At 38.9% G+C, this 24,019-nt stretch overlaps 1 protein-coding gene across 4 annotated transcripts in view; it reads right to left on the bottom strand.

Annotated features, from left to right (window-relative positions):
* setd5 (SET domain containing 5) overlaps positions 1-24,019 on the bottom strand; it is a 55,431-nt gene that overhangs the window by 12,127 nt on the left and 19,285 nt on the right. For 2 of the 4 annotated variants that reach the window (XM_041779994.1, XM_041780011.1), the window contains exons 2-20: positions 18,485-18,752; positions 11,890-11,992; positions 11,246-11,508; positions 9,545-9,603; positions 9,258-9,445; positions 9,034-9,072; positions 8,644-8,934; positions 6,901-7,049; positions 6,663-6,780; positions 6,433-6,542; positions 6,069-6,318; positions 5,794-5,877; positions 5,532-5,693; positions 5,078-5,440; positions 4,737-4,997; positions 4,177-4,294; positions 3,738-3,967; positions 2,396-2,452; positions 1,772-2,257 (exon numbers count right to left, since the gene is read on the bottom strand). In XM_041779994.1, the coding sequence (XP_041635928.1) occupies positions 1,772-2,257; positions 2,396-2,452; positions 3,738-3,967; positions 4,177-4,294; positions 4,737-4,997; positions 5,078-5,440; positions 5,532-5,693; positions 5,794-5,877; positions 6,069-6,318; positions 6,433-6,542; positions 6,663-6,780; positions 6,901-7,049; positions 8,644-8,934; positions 9,034-9,072; positions 9,258-9,445; positions 9,545-9,603; positions 11,246-11,508; positions 11,890-11,992; positions 18,485-18,555 (3,402 nt within the window). In that variant the 5' untranslated portion in view covers positions 18,556-18,752. The remainder of the gene's footprint in view (positions 1-1,771; positions 2,258-2,395; positions 2,453-3,737; positions 3,968-4,176; positions 4,295-4,736; positions 4,998-5,077; positions 5,441-5,531; positions 5,694-5,793; positions 5,878-6,068; positions 6,319-6,432; positions 6,543-6,662; positions 6,781-6,900; positions 7,050-8,643; positions 8,935-9,033; positions 9,073-9,257; positions 9,446-9,544; positions 9,604-11,245; positions 11,509-11,889; positions 11,993-18,484; positions 18,753-24,019) is intronic. The other 2 variants (XM_041780003.1, XM_041780020.1) reach the window with 1 other exon arrangement.

Raw genomic sequence — 24,019 nt, 5'->3', positions numbered from 1 at the left:
AAAGTGCATGATGTTGCACAAAGCAACTTGCTTTTTAGGTAGTTTTTAGAACTTGTACTTACATTTAACACAAATATCACTTGATAACTACGTTTTTTGGGAACCACTGATTAGACAACCATTGATCAGGAGACTGGGCAGTGTTGTGGGTAGTTGTGAGGTTATAATATGATAGTTGCTAAAGTGTATAATAATGATACCTTTTTCGATACCACAGCAACAAAAAAAGACCTTTTGGACACACAAAACTGCTTGATTTAACCAAGTATTTTTTTCAACCGGCACAAAAGCAAGGCACAGAAAACACATACCAATTTTTACCTCCGCCAAGGAGGTTATGTGATCGGCAGGGTATGTTAGTTAGTTATTTAGTTAGTTTGTTTGTTTGTTGGTTTGTTAGCAACATACCTCAAAAAGTTATGGACGGATTTTGATGAAATTTTCAGGAAATGTCAGAAATGGCATAAGGAAGAACTGATTAGATTTTAGGAGTGATCCGGATCACTGTCTGGATCCAGGAATTTTTTAAAGGATTCTTTACTATTGGGAGATAGGGCTGATGGCGGAGGTCTGTGCTCTTCGAGTGCTTTTGTAGTTTTTAATCACTTAAGGGCAGTGGTAATAGCTAAGGCTGAACGATATATATCATATTTCTATTGCGTTGATGATGTGCACATGTGTAACACTCACATTGCAAGGATGTGCAATAGTCAGGTGACCTGGTGCACATCAAGTAACTACTGTGCTTTTGGATTTTAGCCATATTGTTTCATTTCTGTGTGCATTAAAGTCTGCTTCATAGCTCTGTGCTGCAGAGTCTGTGAGTCTCCTCCTTATGTCTGGCTGCAGGTGACCCTGCTTCATTCTGATGCTTCAGGCAGGCACTGAGTTACACAAGGCCGATCCTGGGTGAACTGATTCCAGCTACATCAGACTACAACAGTGCTGATTGTTTATTTTACAGCTTAAGGGTGCATGCTGCAGTGTCAGTGACCGTCACTGCAGCTTGTCTGAGCCTAAGTTTAACCATCAGCTGCACTTTTGTGCCTTTTTACGTCTGCTATCTTAACATAAATTTAACATAAATTTAAATAAATGTTTAAATTTGATAAATGTGCATAAAAGAAACATCATTTTTAAGGTTACGTTTCATTTATATAATCACAAAATAGCAATATATATTGCAGGAAGAAAAACTAACACAATGTCTGTTTATCCTAATTTCTTTCAGCCTTATTGCGAGCACTGCTGACGCTGGTTACATTCTGCAGACCAATTGCACATCATTAAAACAGTGCCTTTTTACTGAGCATTGGACTAGTCAGCTTAACCCTGTAACAACCTGCCTTTAATTTGATGGGAAATAATAGCTAGGAATATCGCTGGTATAGGGTCTATATTAGTGTGTGCATTTTCAAAAGACGCTAAAGAGACTAAATAAAACATATCTGCTGACCCATGAATTAAAGTGTTAGTGGGGATAGAGGCTGATAGCTCGACTACCGCATTTTAGCTCTCAGGCCTTTGGACTCTTGGTGGTGTAAACCAATGGTACAAAAAAAACTACACAGCTGCACAGAAACTACATGCTGTGAATTTTGCTGAATGCAGGTGAAATTCCCACACAAGAAGACAGTTCAAACTTTGTTTCCTTCTGGATGAGACCCAAAAACAGACTGTGATTTATAATCTAGTGCGATTTATAATCCAGATTTTACGGTACCTGAAAACTGATTGTACTAAAATCAAAATGAAGATGAGGAGAACTTGCCTTCTTCTTTTGTGGTGGGTTGCTTGTGTGAGGAGGCGTGCCACTATCTGGGTAGCCTCCCCCATAATGAGGTTCGCCATAGGGTGACATGGATCCAGGGCCAACATCTCCCAGCAGGCCCTGACCACTTATAGAGCTGTGGAAGGACTCTGCTGGGGAAAAGCCTCCTTCTGACTGGGAGAGGCGGCGGTCTGTGGCAACAGGGTTTCCCAGATTTGCATTGAGGGGCGAGCAGGTGTATATGAGGTTGAACTCTGTCCTGAAGGCCTGCTCCCTGTTTTGGGGGTTGAGGTCCGAGGAGGGGCAGGACACCGGGTTTAAGGAACTGGCCCCGAGAGAAGACGCGCCCTGGGAATCGTGGCCTGAAGCGCCTCCAGGAAGGGAAAAGTCATCTAAGGTCACAGCCACGGGACTCTCCAGACTGCAGGGGAGGGACAGGTCGGGGAACTGGGGCCGAGAGACGTCAAAGTCCGTCTGCAGACACGGCTAATAGTGGAATTAAAAACAGACAGGAATAAAAACATAAGGGAAAGAGGACAAAATTAATTAGACCTGTTTGGATTCAAAGTCTGTGGCATCTAACTGTTTGCATTAAGAGTCAGTGGCAGAGGGATCAGAGCATACCTCAGGAGAAATGGACTCTGGTCGATGTACAGGAGACGCCTCAGGGGATGATATGTTCTAAAGAGACAAGCAAAGGGTATTAGAAACTATATTTAGACAATCTGTGCAAGTACATTAACAGAAAATTGGGTTCATTAAAGTCTAACCATTCATAACAAAGACTTTAATCCAAAACAGATTTAATTATGTCGAGCACTAAAAGGTTAATCTGCATACAAATAGTAGTGCACCCTCATGATTGAAAATGGTCCCTAGATATAATTTTATATAATTAGAAACACTAAATATACCCAAGAGGGGGTTGAATCATCTGGCTTGAGTCTCTTAGATAAACAAAAATCCTTGCAGCATTTACTCTGCTACTGATTACAAGAAAAACTCACAGAGCCTATGTAACTCCACAAACTTTGAATAGTATATCATATATAGAGCTCAAGAGTGTGGTTCTGGAGGAAAGACTCCTATTCATTTCACTACAGTAAAAGCCACGACTCCCAGTTCATATCAAACAACAGAAAACTAAATATAGTTTAAAAAAAATATAGCTTAAATAATAGATATTTTTCCAAGTAAGGCTTAAAACAGCACAATTACAAAAAGCCATATGTGGTTAAGAGCCAGGGGGTAATTATCAATAAAATTTAAACTCTAAATGAATCACTACATACACATAAACTACAAATAAACAGCAACATTACCATTAACAATAAAAGCACTACAAAAATATAAATGAAGGAAGAATGTTCATGTACATTTTGAAAGTTTGAAAAATATTCAAAATGATTTAAAGATACAATATGTAGATTTTGCACTGAAATATCTTATTTTAAAAAGTGACCATTCCTACGTAACATATTTTAGATAGATTCTAAAAACTGTGCTTTCAGTCTTGTATCTATGATATTTTTATGCCAATCATGTTTTTGCAAGTGCTCTATCAATTTTCTGTAAATATAATAAAATAAAACATGGTTGCAGGCAACCGAGTTTTGGTTAGCTAGCACTGTGTTGCAAAACTTAGATTTTTATTTGCTGTTTATCATTGATTAAAAAGTTGTACTTTTATTTCATCATATGAAAAAAGTAATCCAATTTAAACCGTGATCATTTGCATCCCAAGATTATATTCTGCATGTTATGTGCTGGAAAATAAATGCAGGGAAGCTGTTTGAGATTAATTTTATTCTGAAAGCATAATTCCAACAATTTCACTTTGCTTGCAATTAATATCTTTTTATTTCTGGATTTGGAACCTGGAATATACCTCCTATGTGTAATTTTAATATGAACAGTATCATGGACTCTATTAGTACGTAACGGCATTGAATGGGATGGCCCTTACTTCAAATTGCAGCGGTGTGTTGCAGCGGCTGGCGGGCAGGGAGGGCATGGGGGAGTAGACCAGGCCGTTAGGCAGCAGGGATCCACAGGGGGTTTGGGGCATTCGGTTGAGGGAGTCATCTGGGAGCGGAGGTGTGATGGGTGACAGAGGGCGAAGCAGATGGTCCAGGGGTGCTGGTGTCATCTCTGACATATACCTGGAATGACGCTTCTTAAAAGGTGCATTGACCTCTGTGATAAGAAAAATGTAAACAAAAAAAAAAAAAAAAAAAGTGGTCAGCATGTAGACAGTGATTATGTTTTTCTTGACTGAAGTAATATAACCCACCATATGAATTCACTTCTTTTAAATTACACTGCTCAGTTTTTTTAGTCATACTTTTGTTGATTTCAAAATAAGCAGCAGATAATGAATCATCATGAGGTGGTTGTGTACATACCAGTAGACAGGGGATTGGGGGTGGATCTGCTACTGGTGCTTTGCTGGGAAGAGGTGGATTCTGTGCCGTCCTCCATGCTGGCTGAGCAGCTCTCATCCTCCAGCTGTTTTAACCACCTCTGCAGGACGACAGAGTAAGAATAAACATTTACTTACATTGCAAAGCCTAATACACAGCGTTAGACTAAACATTAAAAAAAATCTCAGGCTGATGAAAATGCTGTGAAAGGGCAAAGTTTTACCGAATAAGAAGGTTTGGACCATGGGATCACATATACAGGATGATACATGGTGGATACAGATCTGTGTCTTAAAAACTGGCGTAGGTTAAGTTTGAATTGTTTAAGGATAAACTGACTATTTTAGGTACAATGCCTCCAAGAGTCAGCTTTTCAAGACTTGTAAATAGAATTTTGACTAACAATATTACACTAAATTGTTTTGAGCTTCCATGAGACTTGTAAGATGATTAACCTGAAACAGTGCTAGGACTTCATGTAAAGTGCTTAAGAATGGCTGCATATGTATTCCATTTGAGATCCATTTTCCTGCATATTTCACCTTTTTAAAGCAGCCATAAGTGCCATCCATTTGGAGTGGGCGCGGCCGGCGTCTCTCGGGGTTGAATGGTGAACCAAAGCGGACGTAGTGTCTGGGTGTGGTGCAGATGAGCGATGAGTGGGAGAGGCCTGGCAGCATGTTGAGGGTGGTGGCCAGCACTGTAGGGTCAGTGGTTATCCGCAGCGGGCGTTCGACAGGCACCTCTTGGTGGACCTTATCCCCTGCAGGTATCTTGTCATTCAACCACTCTGTCACCAGGTACTGAGAGAGCACAAAGAAACACTGATTTCATCTGCACATAAATAGATAACACATGTCCACAAAGTTTAACATCCTCTTACCTTCTTTGTCTTGGGGTAGCGCAAATTGCCTCTATTAATGCAGTTCAGACCCTGACCATCTCCATCGAGGAGCTGACTGCCTAAACTGTTCTCTTGCTCAGCACTGTATGGGCCCTGAGATCCCTCCTCATCTGGAGCAGCACCCTGTTCACCTGACGATGGCGTCGCTGCCATTGCTGCGGCTGCAGCTGCAGCCTGCTGGGCGAGAGCTTGACGCTGCCGCCGGGCCCGCTGGGACGAGCTTGATCGGTATCGAGAGATACGACTTTTGGGCCGAGGCTTGGTGGGTCGTGCAGGTTTGGGGGGAGCAACTGGGGCAGTCAGGTTGTTTGTTGAGGGCTTTTCTTCAATGCTTGGCGGGTCCTGCAAGAGGATGTATGAAATGCATTAATAAAAAAACATAAAGGGAACATCTAAATATAAGCAGCCTAGCTAATTTGATTCCCTCACTGACCATTACATAGGTGGTGCGCCGCGTGCTGACCCCAACTCCAGCAGTGCTAGGTGTGGGGGTGTTCCCTGCGGGGTTTCCTGCCCCGTCCTCGGTTTCCACACCCTCCTCCTTTGTTTCTGCTCCTCCCACTCTCCTCCGCCTCCTCTCCAAGGTGTTACATGTCTGTATGAAGAGTCACACATTAAAGAGAGGATCAAGTTACCTCAAATATTCCCTTGGCAGCCTTCAGTCCATCATCACAAAAATATTCAACATTTTTTACCTTTTTAGTGGAGATTGCAACCCCATTTTCATCCACTTCGCCTTCCTCTCCATCTTCCACCTTAACCTCATCCAACAGTCTCTCCTAATTGCAAAGAAAAACTGTGCATCAGAAAAACTTCTCTTACCCAGAAAGAGATTTTAGCAACAAAGGCTGATATTTGAAAATTCAAGCCCATTTCTAGAACACTTAATTGTGTCTATGTCAAATATTTGGAAAATGACATTTAAAAATATCCCTGGACTTAATGTGTTCAACCAAATTTCGCCACACACCTCTCCGTCACTGGTCCCATGCATTTCTTTGGCCTCCTGGATCTGGTCCGGGGTCTGGTTGCTGTCCCCAGATAAGCTGCCCTCCTGCTCTCTCCTCCGAGCTTTCCTCCGTCGGGTTTCTGCACCGACAACAGAGGGGGGAGGCGGCAGGGAAGGGGGACTCAGCAAGCTCTCTCTGGGGCTTAGGTTGTGCTTTTGCACCGGGCAGTTCTGGTTGCCCTTATGGCAGGCACAGTCCACTTTGTAATTACTGGTAGTTTGTGAGAAAAGAAGAGAAGATTACACTGGAGAACAAGACAAATTGCACAAATATGGCTCTAGAACTTGGTTTAAAGGTAGGTGGAAAAAACAGAGCTTTACTGACCAGCTATTGAACTCGTAGTCAAATCCAATGGTGACCTCTGCATCCTTTGTGATTTGACTGACAGCATAGATACATAGATGAATCATGCCCTCAGCAATCATATGCCGGACCTAGTCAGAAAAAGCCATGATGCTTTAGTTTGAATTAAAAACATGAAATACTCCCACAGAGCAACAAAATAAAGGCTCGAAACATCAGAGAGAAATCATATGTTAAGCTTAGTGTCTGACCTCGGCATTGGGTGTGCATGACCTTCTGATAAAGCGGGCGTCATTTCCAAAGGTCCTTGCATCAACACACATCTCTACATCATTAAACTTTGAGTAGAAAAGCACAAATGGGTAGGGTCTGAAGAAGAACAACAACAATGGCTTTAAAAGTCAGACAACACTGGAGAATTTTCAAGCTTAACTTCATGTCTTTTGATCCAAACACAAAATACATAAAATATACACCATGATCCCTTACTTTTTGAAGAAGTGACCGTTGACTTCAAACTGTTGTTTGAGCATGACCTTCCCTCGATATTCAATGATGAGTGTGTCAGGTTCCAGGGTCTTTGCGGCTCGCAGGATCTTCCTGTGTTTCTGCACCCTTGTTACCCGCCCAAGCTGGAGCTACAAATAAACAATCACATATTATGTATTTGCAAATGCAATAGATATCAAACACTAATGAGTGATTCAAGTATTTTAAAATATGTGCTCATTTTGTTTTTACATATTTAACCTTCGCGACACAGGAGTTCCTAGTCTATCTTTTGTGTAACTGGTGAAATTTGTTTTTTCTTTGCATGTTATACAAGTATTGTGATGGACCCCAAATGTCACACAATAATACTAATAAATAAATCCATATATACAGATAGAAATGAGAAATCCTGGGGTTAAGTGAAGTACAGTGAGTGTTATTATGAAGAAAAAGCCGCTGAAACGTAAAGCCAAGTTCAGACCAAAGATTTGCAATGTGACAAGACCATTTTAGAACATCACTGGTAATGGTTGCACCAGTGTAAGCAGAGTTATTGCAGCTTGAATCAACCTGCCTGTTGATGTTCAGTCTGTTAAGTTGCACGATTTTACAAGCAGATAATGTGAAACAGAAAATGGAAATCTTGTACTGAAATGTTTTAAACACAGATGAATAACTGATCAAAGTTCAACACGCATATTGATGCTGTAAATTCAGGAAATGATAAGATCTTTTTTTTTTTTTTTTTTTTTTAACTTTTTCATGGAAACTTCAGGCTGTAAATACTCCTGTCTCCTCCATCAGCTGTGCACGTAAGCAGAATGGATATTGCTATATGAACTGGTGCATGAGAAATTCAAGGATGTAGGAGCTAAATTTGTCTGGATAATTAATTATTCTCAGCAGATATCTTTGTTATAAAAAGACTGAACTTGCAAAGCCTTATTGTGTTCTTATGTGCACTGCTACCCTACCATGGTGATGACTAGGGGAATTAGTGATGAATCGCTCTCTTGCAATCGTATATGATATAAATGTTATGCATTATTATGAAGACAAAACCACAAGGAAAAACAGGAAATGTGCATTACTGTCCCTATTGTACAGACAGATTGATTGTGCAATAACATGAAAAAATCACTATGAATTGAGTGACTCGATGGAGATGACACAGCGTTCCTCTGGTTGCAGCACATGTGAACTCGTCAGCTTTCAAAATGTGCAGGTTTTAACACATCTCGTTGTGAATCTTTGGTCTGAACTTGGCTAAGAATAGCTATGTAATAGTTGTTTCTGTGTTTGAAAAATTACTTACATTAACAAAAATGTTAATCTCTGAAAGAATCCACAGCTTTACGTTGTCAGACTGTTTTGACAGTCAGTGACAAAAACAAATGTGATATGTGATGCAAAATTAATATATAAGATTATGTTGCATTCATTATGGCTTGTCTCACAACTGCATGATAAAGCAATCTACTGAAGCAATTTTTTACACCCATAAGTCAATAAAGCCCCAATATCAAATGTGCAGATTAGCTTCTCCAAAGGACCAGCAACAAAAGATGTAATCAGGCTGAACTCGGTCATTGAAATGATGGAAAGCTCACTCGCTCTCCTTGACTGTGTGTTTGAAAAGATCATTTCAATGTGCCTCCTTGCTGTCTAATTAGCCTGTATCTTTGGTGAAATAAGTTCAATCAATGTGTGTTAGTCCCTAAGAGCACTATTGGGACTAACCTGCATCTGTGAGCCCAGAACTGTATTGTTACAGGCCAGCTCAGTGCGGTTGATGGTGTCCATGGCGTCCACAGAGGCCTGGATCTGAGTATTGGAGGGAAGTGGTGAGGCACCACTCTCAGTTTTAGAGACAGTGGTACTGGCAGTGCGATGGAGCTGGAGAAGTGTCTGGACATCAGCACTGTACTGGTTTGCCAGGGCCTCCTCGTACTGGTCTGTCCACTGGCGTATTTTGCTCTCCCATCCCTCTGCTGTGTTCTCATCTAACACGCTGGCCTCCGTTGTTGAGTTCTAGACAGAATGAAGAAAGGAGTAGAAAGGGGCAAGAATGAAGCTGGCAGCAATGTTTAACTTTAGAGTCAAAACATTTCTGACCAACTTAAATAATACCTTCATCCTCATGGACTTTCTTGAACCCTCTCTGAAAGCCTGTAAGAGAGAAAATGATTTCACAGACCTGTTAGGCAGCAGCCGTTTTAGGGCTAAAAACAACATTAATGAGGTCATATGTGTCATGCTTACTCTTAACTAACCTTCAACGATTTCTTCAGTGACTTGACTCAAAACTTTTTTGCACAAAACAAACTAATCCGCTGTTCTTGCAGTTTCATTACCTTGACTTTTTTGCCCTTTGGTGTTCCCCGGGCCTTCTCCGTGCTCTTCTTCCTCTTTTTGGATTTGCTCCTTTTCACCCGGTTGACGGTTAGTTTGATGCTGGTGGGCGTATGCTGGGTGGCAGTGTAGGAGATGGTGGAGGGGGATACCTCCTCATCACCACTCTCAGTAGCACTGCTTTCTCCAGCTACAGAATCAGATATGGTGGGGAAAAAGATCTTCACCTATAGCATACAGCTGAAACTAATATAATACAATATGACAAAAAAGACAGACGACAATGTACCTGAGACATTTTCTGTTTTTCTGTGCTGGCCTTCTGCTCCTTTCCTCCTATCAAGTCCCCTGCAATGAAAAGAAATATATGTCTTGGTCAGTCTTTTAATCATTGGCACTAAGTGGATCCTATGTCCTTTCTCGAACAACTTGTATAAAAAAAGATAACAACTCTTTGATGCTTGTGTATTCCCAATACTTAATTGTGCTGCAGGAATGTGGGGAATTAAAGACATTAAAAAATGTATATTCTGCACAGAAAAGCTATACAATGCATCCTAGGATTTCACAGATTTGCTCCCATCCCACCAATTCAGGATGACATATGTAGGTTACCAGGTTCTACACAATGAAAGCATGAAATGATACGGTTGTGGAATCGACCAATCAAAATGTCAGAGGAGAGAATCGACAATTCTCCTTGGGCTGATAAAATTACGCCATTTTTGAGGAGGTGGATATGTTGCATATCTGGAGGAATAACTAATGTTGTCACGTTAACTCACTGACAGACAAGCTCTAGATTAATTCTAAAGAAATGTTCAGTCCAAACCAAAACTAAGGCCATGTGTGCTGATTATAAAAGAATATGCCTAAATTCTGACTACATCCCTTTTTTAAGAAGTCAAATTTCCTTGATTGCAGAGTTAAGATCTGGCTTTCTTCCTCTGGCCACTGAGGTTTGTTGATTTCCAATTTTCGAAGACTTTGACAAAACAGACTTTGTAAGTTCTGTGAATTAGCAGAAATGAAAAATGAGTCCTGTTTTCTTTTGCAAACAAAACAAAATCTGATGATCTAAGATAGTTATTGCTTCATAGAATAGCTTGTCAAAAATCTGAAATTCTGCAGTGGCCTGATGAGCAAAAACCTGAATGGATGTTTAAATTGTAAGTGTTCTAACTTGCTTAATGTGTCTCTTAAACCTGGAACAGAATACAAGAAAGTTAAGCTTTACAGTTTTAGCTAAAACTGTAATCTTGATTATTTTGCTCAATATTGAGATCAAGATTATCAATCATGATATATTTTTTATTTAAAGAACATTTTTTTTCATATACTCATATGAATTTAAAACCTTTATGTTCTTCTACTACTAACCTCTTGCCAGGGCTAGACTTAGACAAAAATTCTGCTCCACTATTTTAGCCCCCAGTATCTGCTGTGAAATTTAGTCAAATACGACACAGCAGCAGCAGCTCCAAATGAACCAACTGCTCCACGGATACTACATAATGCTTGCACTAAAATTACATAAAGGAATGAGTGAATGTCAAAGAATTAGACCTAGTGTTCAGTATTAATCCTCATTTAAGAATGAATTTTATCAAAATGTACTTAATATTTGAGCTTAATATGACTGTTCTGGGAAGTAATTTAGTTAATGATGGTTAAAGTTAGATAAGAATGTTCTTATTTTGAAAGACAAAAAAACTTTTTTATCGACAGTTTAGTAGTAACTTGAGTACCATGGAAGAAAAGGGAAAAAGTAAAAAGCTGGATCACATTCAGATCATACATTACAGTGGAATCATGAGTGAAGCTGTTAAAACTTAAGTTTTGAATTTCAAGAGAGGCAGGATAATGTTTAAAAAAATTTAAATAAATAGACAACCATGTCGAGCTTTCTACTGGTGGAATAGGCTGCACCTCATTCAGCAGCTGTAAATTTTGCCCCATCCCCTGACCACACAGGCTCTCCATCTCTCACCTGCAGTTGTCACATTTGATGAGCAGGCCGTCTGGCGTCAGGCTGCAGTGACACCAGCTGGCCACAGCCCCGTCCTCGTCTGAGGAGCTGTCGCTGTCGGCTGAGTTGTCCTCAGTAGTTTCGTGGTAGCGGGAGCCGCGTACCACGCCGTTGAGATCCATGCGGGGAATGATGGTTTGGGAGAGCGGAGAGGCGGGTGGGGTAGGGGGAGGGGGCGCGCCATAGTTGTGATCCTGACAACACACAACGGAAGACTGTTGCATCTTCAAACAACGGGTGTTCAGGCAAAAAGGGAAACGGAAAATGGAGACGAATGAAAATGAGGGCAAAAAAAACAGGTATGTGAAACAGTACAGCTGTTAATAACAGAAACAGATTGTGGTTACAGAAGACTAATAGCAGGATAGGCGTTCATGTTTTTAATCAAACTAGAGGCAAAACAGTCCTTACTTTTACTCATACTGCACTAATTTAATAGAACAAGCAACCAAAAAGATTAGAGACAAGCCAAGATTGGTACATTAAACTGAGTTATTGTTGTAGCTTTTATTAAAGTAAAATATAAAAAGAAAGTAACACTAGTTTCATACATAAGACATGCTATGATTAGAATTGATGATTAGAAAAGAGCTTGCTGAACTCACAGCATATGGTAGTCCCCGATACCCATGACTCTGTGCGCTCCCACAGCTGTGGTTGTTGTAGTTTTTCTCATTCACGGCAGGGCTTGCTTCAACTGACTCAGGGCTGCAAAGTAAAGAAAATATATTACTTTTACAAATGAATAAATAAATCAACAGGTCAGGAATCATATGTGGAAACTAAGGATGCACCAATATTAATATCTGGGCTAATGTCCTGTCTCAGCACTCATTACTGTGTCCATTATAATTTTACAGCATGATGTCAGTCTCTTACTATTTGAGCAGGTAAGGGAAGTTGGAGCCACTTCTACAGTTTGATAATATATTACTTAGGGCTGTCAAGATCAATCAATTTAATCGCGATTAGTCAGGGTCAACAATTAGTGTGCTAAATCTTTAAACCATGATTTATTGTCCCTTTCAGCACACTTTAGTTAAGCCACATCAGCCTCTCCCTGCAGCCACTGCTCCTTAATGTCTCATTTCAGTCATCAAAAGCCATCTGCACCATCGTTATTAAACAGTTATCTTTTTAGATAACACATTCCTTGTTCTGTGGTTAAGTTCATGTCAAAAATCTTTGGTCTAGGGACGCAAGTGGCCTAGTCGTTTAAGGTGCACCCCATGTACGGTGCACGTGGACGGCCTAGGTTCGAATCCAGACTGAGGCCCTTTACTGCATGTCTCTCCCCTGCTCTCGTCCCTGTTTCCGACTCTATCCACTGTCCTCCTATATCAAATAAAGGCACAAAAATCACCAAATTAAAAAAAAAATAAACCTTTGGTCTCCCTGTAAAAGCAGGTCTGTATTCAAACTAGGGCTGAACGATTTGTGAAAATAATCTAATTGCTATTTTTTCCCCCAATATTGCGATTAGATTTGATATGTGATTATTTCTGATCTATATCTTATATATTTTCCAACAAATACAAGCATTAGATCATTAAAATCAATACAATATTAGATTAAAGAGGGGCTGAACAGTTTAGAAAAAAAAATAACTTATTGTGATGATTTTGATTCATCTTGAAAATAGGATATGAATTCTTGTATTGAAGGGCTTCATCATTTTTATGTCATTCTCATATTCAATCAAAAAAATGTACAAAAATGAAGAAAATTAAATCTTTTTGCAGACTATTCTAAAAAAAAATAACACTTAAATGATTGCATGATATGTAGTGCATAACATCTCAAAAAAAAAAAACCCGAGGCGCGCTGGTAGTCGAGTGGTTAAGGCGCATGCCATATACGCAGGCGACCCGGGTTCGAATCCGGCCCGTGGCACTATTTCCTGCATGTCTCTCCCCGCTCTCTCCCCTGTTTCCGACTCTATCCACTGTCCTATCAAATAAAGGCAAAAAGGCCAAAAAAAAAACCCAAAAAAGAATGTTTTAAAACTTGTATTTTTGAAGAAATATTGCACCTTCTGGGATTTAAAATTCTAGTGGGCCATATTGGGATTAATTGCCCAGCCCTAATTCAAACAGGGGAGTCAATTACCCTGAGTTCAAAACAGTAGAAAAATAAAAAATGACCAGAAAGCAGCTCTGAATTCAAAATAGAGGAATTTATAAGATTTAAAAGAATGTGATCAACTGCAGTTAACTACAGAAATTCAGAAAATAATCATAATTAAACATCTTCATCTTTTGACAGCCCTAGTTTTAACATAAATTAAGATGACTAAAGTGAAACTATGAAATGCTAAATTTTCAAGAGGAGAGGTCAGAAACATCTGATGGAAAAAAGTGCATCATATCTGTACTCTGCATTAGTGAGTATTTAAATGGAAGTGTTTGTGCTTGATTTTGGAAAGTGGTGAAGGTACATCCCTAGTAAAAGGGCAGGAATCTGCTGTTATGTGTTTCCAAAGCTGTATTGTAAATAAATGTTTTGAAAAAAACACATCAGCACATTCAATTCAAATCTGTATGCTTCCCTTGCAAGATTTTAAAAAATATTTCTGAAACTCCATAACAGTTTTAAGGAATTTCCTAAATCATAACATAAGTTAAAAATCTTAACAGAATAAAGTTAATTGATAAATTGAAGAAATGGTACGCCTTCTGTCACTAGATGGCACCAGCACTCTGAAGTTTCTCTCCAGCATGGAGGACAGTGGTTTAGGAAATGGAATGCAGGCCGCCATTATGTTATGCAACTCCCTTTTGCCCTTAAACTGAAGTCTGACCAGACAGCGAACAACCTTGACTTCACCTCCCATCTCTGACCTCTACATCCTTCTTCAATCAAATTAAATTCAAAAAGAATCAAAACATCCCTCATCACAGTCTGTATTTTCTGTAACTTAGCAAAGATGTCTTATTCCCAATTGTTTCAAAAATAAGCTCCTGTCTGAAGTCAGGAGGAAACTAAAGGGGGCCTTGAATAGGGGTGGAAGGAGAGAGACCAATCCACATAAGCTCAGTCACATAAGACGGCTTATGTTCAGAGAAGTGGCAACTGTTCTCACAAAAGCTGTCTTTGGACCGTTCAGGCACAAACAAAGCCTGATGTGGAAAATTCAGTAAAAGTCTACCTCCTTGCCTCAGAGAGTGAGTTGTGATAAAATACATCATTAGGCTGTGAAAGGTGGCAAACTAACCAGTAGTGAGTATAAAGCTGTATCAGTTTTTCCAGCTGGACTCTTATCATATGACAAATTACGATGTTTTAAAGTTTCTGAATAAAGGCCTTGACATTTCTCTGGCAATAATGAGTATCACACAAGCACTGGCATCAAGCAGATAATATTTACAGCAGGCTTTTGTCTTGAAGTTTCATGTACCGTCTCCGCCCCTCTCTTATATTGCCAAGCAAAATGAAGCAAAGAAGTCAGCTAAAGCTTCTGGCCCCAGTCAGAAAGAGACACACAGAACTATTATTTTTAAACGGCTTCATTTTTTCAAGTTTTATCACAGGGCCCATTTGCTTTGGAACTGGGACAATAACACTGAAAAATTAAGAGTTATTTTGAGACTCAAACTGTGAAGTTTACAGCATGCCTTGGAAAGACTCCTACATTATGTGTGGATGCAGCTTAAAACCAAAAGAGCACAGACTCAGCTGACAAAATTAGAGCTAAACTGGGATATTAACATCTGATCATTTAAATTAACAACCTTCAAGGGGAAGCCCTGGTTTACAGGGAAACTTGATATAGTCAAGGAATGAAAAAAAAAATATTAAAAATAACTTGGTTGAGTATGACACAATGCCTCTAGAGGTATTATTGTATTATCATCTGTCCTTTGCAGCAGTAAGTAAAAATAAAGCTTCATTTTTAAGGATACTACTTAAAATCTTCCTCTAAACCTCTGTGGGATATCAAAAGGGAAACATCAATAGCAGGGAAAAGGGAAATTTCCTACCACGTATTTACACAGTTAGGCCATTGTTTACTTTTGGCTAATGATTAGAGCAAATCTTCACAAACCTGACAGCTCAGATCTGAGTGTGTGGCAACATGGCTGGACCAGAGTTCAGAGGGCAAGTAACAAATGCAGTCAGACAATAACATTAACACTGATCAATCTGTTTAACAATGTTATCTACACACATAAAAGCAAGAGTCAACACACTCCAAATGTTCATTATTAACCTCTAAAATACTGTGGTAGTGCTGATTTACCATTACCTATGGTTATGTTGTAGCTAGCTTGTCTGTTTTTTGTTTCTTTACATTCTAATCTAAAGTCCATCTGAGTTGTCAACCACAGCTATTAAAAACAGCATTTCAGCTGTTTTATCATTATCAAAGTAAAGACACAAAACATATCTATTATTATATCTATCTACAGAATTTTAAGATGAACAAACTAGAGCTCAACGGTGTGGTAGTGGAAGTAAAAATTCCATTCATTTTCTCCACAGCAGATTTGATTATTAGATGTCATTACCATCCAGTGTAGGCTTACTATGAGCTAACTGTGAGATAAATGATGGTAGATGCTCCTCTAAAGCAGTGTTTCCCCACCATTTTTCCTTGGAGCCCCCCCCCTAAATGTACCTAAGAAAAGCCGAGCCCCCCCCCAGGACCCAAGGGAGAAGAAAAAGTGACACATTGCCGACAAAAATCTACATAAATTTTAATTGTTTTACTGATGAAACCCTATAAAAAGGCCTATGCATGTTTTTCTTATCAAAAGACCTTTGTATATAAAGCTTAATAACTGCTCTATCATGGTTTTAGTCAATATTTGCAAATCGAATTTTGGCAGCCTCTGAGCAGACCAAGCCTTGTGTCCCCCCTAAGATCTCTGGCCCACCCCCTGGGGGGTCCTGGACCCCAGGTTGGGAACCAATGCTGTAGAGGATACTGTCATATCATATCAACCTCAGAACAATAATAAATACAAATTACAACATTATTAATAGCAAAATACAGACTAGATGAAGATGAGTGTGGAAATAAAATCCGTTTCCATTTTGAACATTTGAAAAGCTCCAATTCACAATGAACTATGGAAATAACAAGGGGTTATGGGATGCGTAGTTAATGAAAATAAACAGCAACACAATGTTCACTGTCTGTGCAGAAATAATTTTTTTATAGTCACAAGTTCGAAAGCAGTTGGTTGGCCTGGTTCTAGCATTAATGTCATAAGAACTAGAAAGGATTTTTGAAATGCGAATGGAATATAAACTTATATTGTTCCTCAATATCTTATACCATATAATTCTATAATAGTCTATCTTTCTTTATTTTAGATCATTATAACATGACAAAAAAAAACATCCGCCTGTTGGAGTTAATTTTCCACAAGGTTAACTTTAATTGTATTTATAAAAACAGCGTGTGTGTAAAACTACTTATGAACAGTAGGTGAAAAGTTAGCAGCAGACTGGTTTTATGAGCTATTTCTGTAACAAAGTTCTAAATTCCTTTTTGTTTTCTCAGCTTTTCTGGAGCTGTAGATAATCAGGTTGAACAGGAAGTTTGTTTACAGCCTGTAACACTAAAGGTGACACATCCACTGATGTTGACTAGTTGGAGAGTTAAGTGGGTCAGAGGTAAAACTAAAAAATGAAACGATAAAATAAAAGGTTTTGGTTGTTCATAAAGTATATTTTACTTTAAATCCTCCATGTGTAGATTCTACTGCCAGAGGGCTTTAAATCAAAAAGAGCAGCACAAGAATCAGAATCTGGAACCAACAGTACCAACACAACAGATATCTACTTGACTAAATAAAAACACTTATTTTGATGCTTTATTTCAGTATCTCGCCACCCCCAACGTGACCCCCCTGCCATTCCACATAAAAGGTACTAGGAGGGGCGGGAATCACTAGTGGTCCCATGATACGATATCATCACGATACTTGGGACATGATTATTGCGATTTTAAACATTTTGCAATAAAGTGATTATTGCAATACAATACATCGCGATGTATACCATTTTATCAACCGTTTAGCTGATTCAGCATTAGTCCTGCCCTCATGTTTGTCGTCTCATGTGTCATGTCCATCTCATTCATGCCCTGCTTGCATCCCTAATGTCCTTTCTCTGGTGCTGCCATGTTTGTTGTACTAACTTTCTCCTGCTGTATGACCGCCACCTCTGTCGACCTCAAAAACAGATTTTATTTTTCCATTAGCAATTACTTCTAAAAAAATCGATACTTGGTAGAGGAGACGATACAATACATCACCAGACAAAATATCACGATACTATGCTGTATCGATTTTTCCTCCCACCCCTACTAAATAGATTATAGAATTTGTGTGAACTGACTTTCTCTCAGCAGAGCAGGAACATATTTTAATCGTTGTGCTGCATTTTCCTACACAATCACACTGACCGACACATTTACTGTAATGTTTTGTAGGTATATAAATTTTGTTGAGCCTCTTATATGAAAAAGCTACACCCTTTTCATTTTATGCCATCTTTACACCTTATTTCTCTGAATCGTTCATGATAAGGCAGACATGATTGAGGACAGCGGAAAGAGCCGCAAACCTGGGACAGGGGGACTGGGAAATGACAGGCGAGAAAAGAGCCACAGGATTGAAGACAACAGGTTCTGTATGTGGGTAACCACTAGGCTGCCTAAACCCAAAGAGGGCCACTTTTAACAATTTTTCTCCCTCGTTCATCTGTACTTATCCTGGAAATGTCTACGGGACAAGGTCCCCACAGGGGAAGGGCTTGGAGGTTAGGTTATATGTTATGGGGGAGCTTTGGAGATAAAATACACAGCTAATGGCAGAGAACCATCATAGTTCATCAAAAGTAAGCAGCAAAAAACAAAATTAAATACAGCAGCAGAACAGCAGTTTCAAATAACAGTACAGCAGTATCTGATGTAACATCCAGAGCAACGATAAAAATGTTGGATCTCTCATGGCCAGTAACCACCATGACTAAACATGTCCTGTTGCAATGATAAATTTTTTTTAATATTCTCTAGCTTGGAAGCTGCTAAAAATATCTGAGGTAATGTAAGTACTCAGCAAAAAAAAAGCACGGCATAGGAGTAATCAATATTTAATTTTTAATTTCAGAGGGAAAATTATTCATATTGCACCTGTAAGGTGAGGGCATGTTTCTTTGAGTCCTAATTGGCAGGTTAGATGTACTTACTCTGATCCAGCAGCCATATCTGAGTAAGACGTTTCAGGTGTGGTGACTCCCAGCGCGATTACTATGCTCATGACGTCCAGCACAGCGACGCGAGGGAGGGGGGAAGAGGGGGGAGGAGGGGGAGGGGGCGGGGAGGGACAGGATGGGATGGGGGAGGGGGAGGAGAGGAGGTGAGAAGAGGAATCACAGGGTCCCAACTACAGCAGCAGACCACTCTAGAGGTGGGGCGCCGCCGAGCCGTAGCCCACGGCTGACGGTCATGGGGGACCTAAGGAGAGAGGAGAGCAGACAGAGACCATCAGACAAGATCCGCACAGACACAACCAGGATACAGGCAACAAACAGGCTGCTGCATGACTCAGCATGTCATGTGATGATGTGATGGAAAAAAACCTGCACTTCGGCAAGCACTGTGTTTGAAACTATTTGATGTCCCTGACAGATAATGCTCTGAGTAACATCCAACACCTGTATTTCTACATTAAACACAGTGAATACTTGATGTCATAAATGACATTTTTAAGAAATATTCAGTCTTTTGGAAAAAAACTACCATAATGACAACATGACAAAGAAACCTAATTTAAAAAATCCAATTGCATGTGAAACCAAGACTATTTTACACATGGAGGTGGAGGTTTAAAGACCACTAGACCTCTCCCTGCCAGTAGTTAAATTAGGGTAACTTAAACCAGCCTTTGAGGTAAGTAGCATGACAACATTCTTCACACACAAACACAGTAAAAACAAAAAGCGACCGTATTGAACTTATTTACATGCATTACAGACTGCTTCATCTATAATGGAAGATCCTTAATGTTTTACTTTTAGATATTTACTGCCATTCACCTCCAAGACCAGGCTCAGCCCCATTTCTGAAGTCATTATTGGGATCATATGCACCTCCTTTTCTAGTTCTTTCTTTTCCAGTATTAGTAGCATTACTGTTCAGAGTCAAAAACTAAGGTATATACAAGAACAGTTGTCAGTATCACTAAAAAATAAAAAAAATAGCCAGTGCCATTTTAGGAAGTGGGTTTACAACTTAAACAGTCTACAATTTCTGAAGCAATAAAATGTTTTTTTTTTGTTGTTGTTGTTGCTTTAAAAAGAAGGGAGGCACAATACTGGACTTTCACTAATATTATAGATATTACAAAATATTTTAGCCGATACCTATATCAATACATAAATGTAGTTAGGACTAGGAATGGGTGGTATTACAGTAATACTCTATACATGGGTAATGAAAAATAGGTATGGAATTGCTTTGATTACTGCTGTGAGGAGGGAGCTTTGTAATGACCTAATATTTACAATAAATTCCATTACAATATGTGTCAATTTTCCCCAGCAGGACCAAAAAATGCTTTAAAAATGATGTCAGAACTCCCGAGTATGCTGCTGATGGTCCCCTCTAAAGGTAGACTTTTAAACATGCACTACTGGTAAATCAGTGATGAAAAATGATCAGGTATATTAATGACTATACATGCTGCAAAAGCAACACATGCTACAATCAGAACTATAAAAAAAGTTTTTAGAAATGTTTTAACTTATCTTCTATTTATGAGAAATTTAGATGAAGTTAATAGGTGCTTGTTGGTTATTTAAGGCGATAAAGTATTCTCTAACTTTATAAGCTTCCAGTAAAGTGAACTTGCGACTAGACAGACCTCACCATTGTAACGCAACACAGAAACAGGTGCCATTTAAGGCTGATCTTTATCTGCTGAAAAGCACACAGAAAATTGCTTTACATCCCCAGATCATGGGATAATGGTTTTGATTGTTATTTCTCATATTACCTCTAAAGGAAGGCAGAGAAGAGGGAGGAAAAGCGGTGCCATTAAATGTGTAAAAAAAAGAGAGAAACTTCAGATGATCTGTCCTGATGTAACTCAGTTCACCTATAGAGTTGCAATCAATGCTTCAGCTATAAACCCCTTCCAGCTCTCCTATAACATCACCTTATAATCAAGGTTTTTGAAACTCAAAGAATGAATAAAGTAGGCATTTGCACTCCTCAGCATGTGCCTGAACAACTAGTGTTTTTAACACCTGGCAGTAATACCATCAACTCTGGTAAAATTTGGGGAGGGTTAGATGGTTTTGAAGATTAAAAATAACAAATTTCAGTCTTAAACACACTTTAAAGTGTACAGTATGATGGTGGATAAAGAAAAGACTTCAGCTGATGCAGGCTGGTTGGTCGGTCCAGCCTAAAACTCCACTGACCTATTTGTTTGTACAGCCAAGATTTACAGATGGTGTGGGCAGAGTTTTATAGCCAAAATATTGGTTGTAAATATCAGTAGAAATCTACAGATTTGCCAATACCAGTAATTCACTTTTTAAAATGCTGATCCAAGTATGTTAAAGAACTAACATTTAGTTAACATTGCTAAAATTAAGCTTGGTTTTCCAATCCTTTATAACCTTCAGAACACATTTCTTAAATGTAGAAAAACTGTCTTGATTTATATCTATTTTTAATCAACTAGACTGTGACAACAAGATAAACGTATAAATCCTTAGAGATCAAACACATGATGTTTATTACAATTACAAAAAAATATGTATGTATCAGTATGAGATAAACAAGTTTGGAAAGGTCTGCATTTTGACATATAAGACACTAGAAATTAAACAATAATGTGCATCCTGTGCATAGATTTTTACAAAATTCTAACGCTTTAAACCCAGACTGAGATAATCTGCTTTTACATATAGAAATAATATAGTTTTTGCCAAATATTTAGTTGCATTACCACAAAAAACTGACATGCAAATGTACAAGCCACAGGGTGGGGTCATCATTAAGTCAATTCAACAACAGAAGGTCACCTTGGAGACAGTCACATGACTGAAGTGAACAGGAGCATTTTAGAAGGTCAGGATTTAAGGCGAAAGTTACGGCCAGAGTTTCTTTAAATGAACAACATTAAATTAAACTAAAATTATAACTACATGCTTAATTTGTGTTGCACCATTAACTGACATGAAGCTCATATTAAGTTACCAAATGAGCTTGAATACATACACTTAGTATTTTACATAAAAATAAAAAAATAGGCATAAAAATTGGTATTGGTAAAAAAAAAATAATTAAAATGGCCAAATTTATTTGGTTTTAACTTGAAATAAACACACGATATGTGTGCCATTATAAAAGGATAAGTAAAAATGATGCAGAAATGAAAAAAGAAAGCATTACATATTAAGGATTATTTAACTGTGGTTAAAATGGGGTGAAATGTAGTTAAAATGCATACAATGCATAATATATAAACATTCAAAGTGAGAGTGTGGAAATTTTAAAGAAAAATACAACACAATGGAGTTAGTCAAAGACAAAAACAGAAAATAAATAATAGGAATAATGTGTCACATATAAACAGAGCCCATTTACCAAATGTTTGAGTTAAGTTGAACATTGACAGATGGCTGTAATGGCCATAAAACTGCTCGACTACACAGGAAAACATCTTCCTTACACACCTAATAAAGAATTCAATTTTGCTGACTCATGTTGATAATGGAGGCTTATATGTGAGAAGCACTAGAGAGCTTCCATCTGTGTCCAATAATAAAACTTGATATGGACATGATGTGATAAGCCTGTGTCTCCTCCATGCAGAGGGTTCAAGCATAGAGGGGAGGGGGCTATTCAAAGAGCAGAAAAACAACCAGGGGCTTTACAGCTCTGCTTCCACTCAGCTTCCCATTACATTGCACTAAAACAAGGAACCAGCAGGAGGCGCCTTCCTCCCAGACGCCTGGAGGGGTGAGTCATCCAACATCAGGCCCGACCCTCTTGTCATGTGACTTCTGAAACACTGACCCACACTCCTCCGCTCTCGCTCACTCTCCCATCCTGCCTGCTCGCTCGCTCAGCCTCTCAGTTGGATTCGGAAGCTGAGACAGAAGCACAGGCCCTCCTCTGCTCCATTCACATGCTCAGGAGAGGGTTTGGACTTTAGTAAGGTTATTCATAGCAAATGCATGCAGCTACATTACAAAACAAATACTAAAGGTGATCTGATTCACAATACATCACCTTATAACAGCAGCCATTTTTCTCAGGCATGACTCAAAAACTTGCATTTCCTACAACATTAATACTAGGTATTAATCAAATACAAATTAAAGGAATCATGTGACTCTATTCTTCTCTGTAAGTGCAGCTAGTTCCTTTTCAAAAATACAAATGTACACATACACTATACTTAATAAAGCTAGTGGCTAAAAACAAAATCTAGCTGTACTGTGTTAGGCTGTCAAAAATGTTGATATTCTGGTTCTTTCTGACTCTGCATTTCTCCATTATTTGATTCATAGAATCCAACATACAGATGCTTAAAAACACATAAAATCTTCAGTTACATTTTAAAGAAAAATGTGAACCCAGTGAAAGAGGGAGCACTGACTAAATTGGTATGTTGGGAATAATTTGACCAATTTAGACAGAGAGCAGACAAGCGGTTAATACTTATTTGTGTTTTCTAATAAAAAGTAGATTCTATTTCATATGCATATGATTGCAAGTCCAGCCACCACCATCATAATCTGCACGCATATAACATAAATGAAAAAAAAGCCCCCCATTTATTGAGTATAAAAAGAGGCTGGGTTTAAGGGTGTTTCCACACCTGAAAGTCTGGACTGTTTTTTTTTATATTGCATATATTTAGTTTTGTTAGTTTTGTGTTAACACTGTAATTATTGCAAACAGTTTAGTTTGCCTGGGTAGTTGGCTGGCAAGCACTTGACGTGAGAACTTTAAATAATGCATGTTGCTTGCATGTAGAGAAAAATGAATGGAAAAGTAATTTCCACCTTCATATTTTTGTAGATTTACTAGTACTGACAGCACACTGGAAGAGCAGTACATAAGGCTGAGCCTCATGAGCTTCCTCATTAGAAAACTTTATCGGAAAGGAGAAAATGTATCTAAAAACACATTGTCTCCGCTTTCCCCCATGTGCTTCTGCACCTCATTTTGTTTTGGTGTTGAACTTCCCTTTTCTGGTTCTTATGCCATCATTTCCTGCCATTGAATGACTGTCTGAATCTTTCAAAATAATGCTTTCAAACTGGGACCGCTGACCAAGGTCTGGCTGTTTGGTTTGGACCATGGTCCAGGGGAGGTTTCACACCTATTATTTTGGTTTGGATAAAACTGAAAAGTCCAGACCAAATGATGGAGGTATGAAAGCACACATGGCATGAACCCGGCTGAAGATTTCGCTACCATGTCAGGAGACAGTTCTGACCCCTAAAACAGACTGTGTCTTATTTACAGGTACGCCTTTGTTCCAGATTTAACACAATCCAATATGGCTGCCTAAGATCTGTCTTATTAGTGCGTTATCAAAGTTTAAATTTCTAGTACCTTGCCAGCACAAAAACCTAATCCATATTTCAGTATAGATTCTGTGAACAGTAGGTTCACATTGCATCTTGCTATTACAGAAGCCTGCATACTGTACGTAGCCTGACACAATCCGACTCAACTACATGACTGTGTTCTTA

This window comes from Cheilinus undulatus, linkage group 3, assembly GCF_018320785.1.
Source record: "Cheilinus undulatus linkage group 3, ASM1832078v1, whole genome shotgun sequence".
NCBI classification, from domain to species: Eukaryota; Metazoa; Chordata; class Actinopteri; order Labriformes; family Labridae; genus Cheilinus; species Cheilinus undulatus.
Note: the sequence above shows the minus strand (reverse complement) of the source record. Positions and strands in the feature narration are given on the sequence as shown.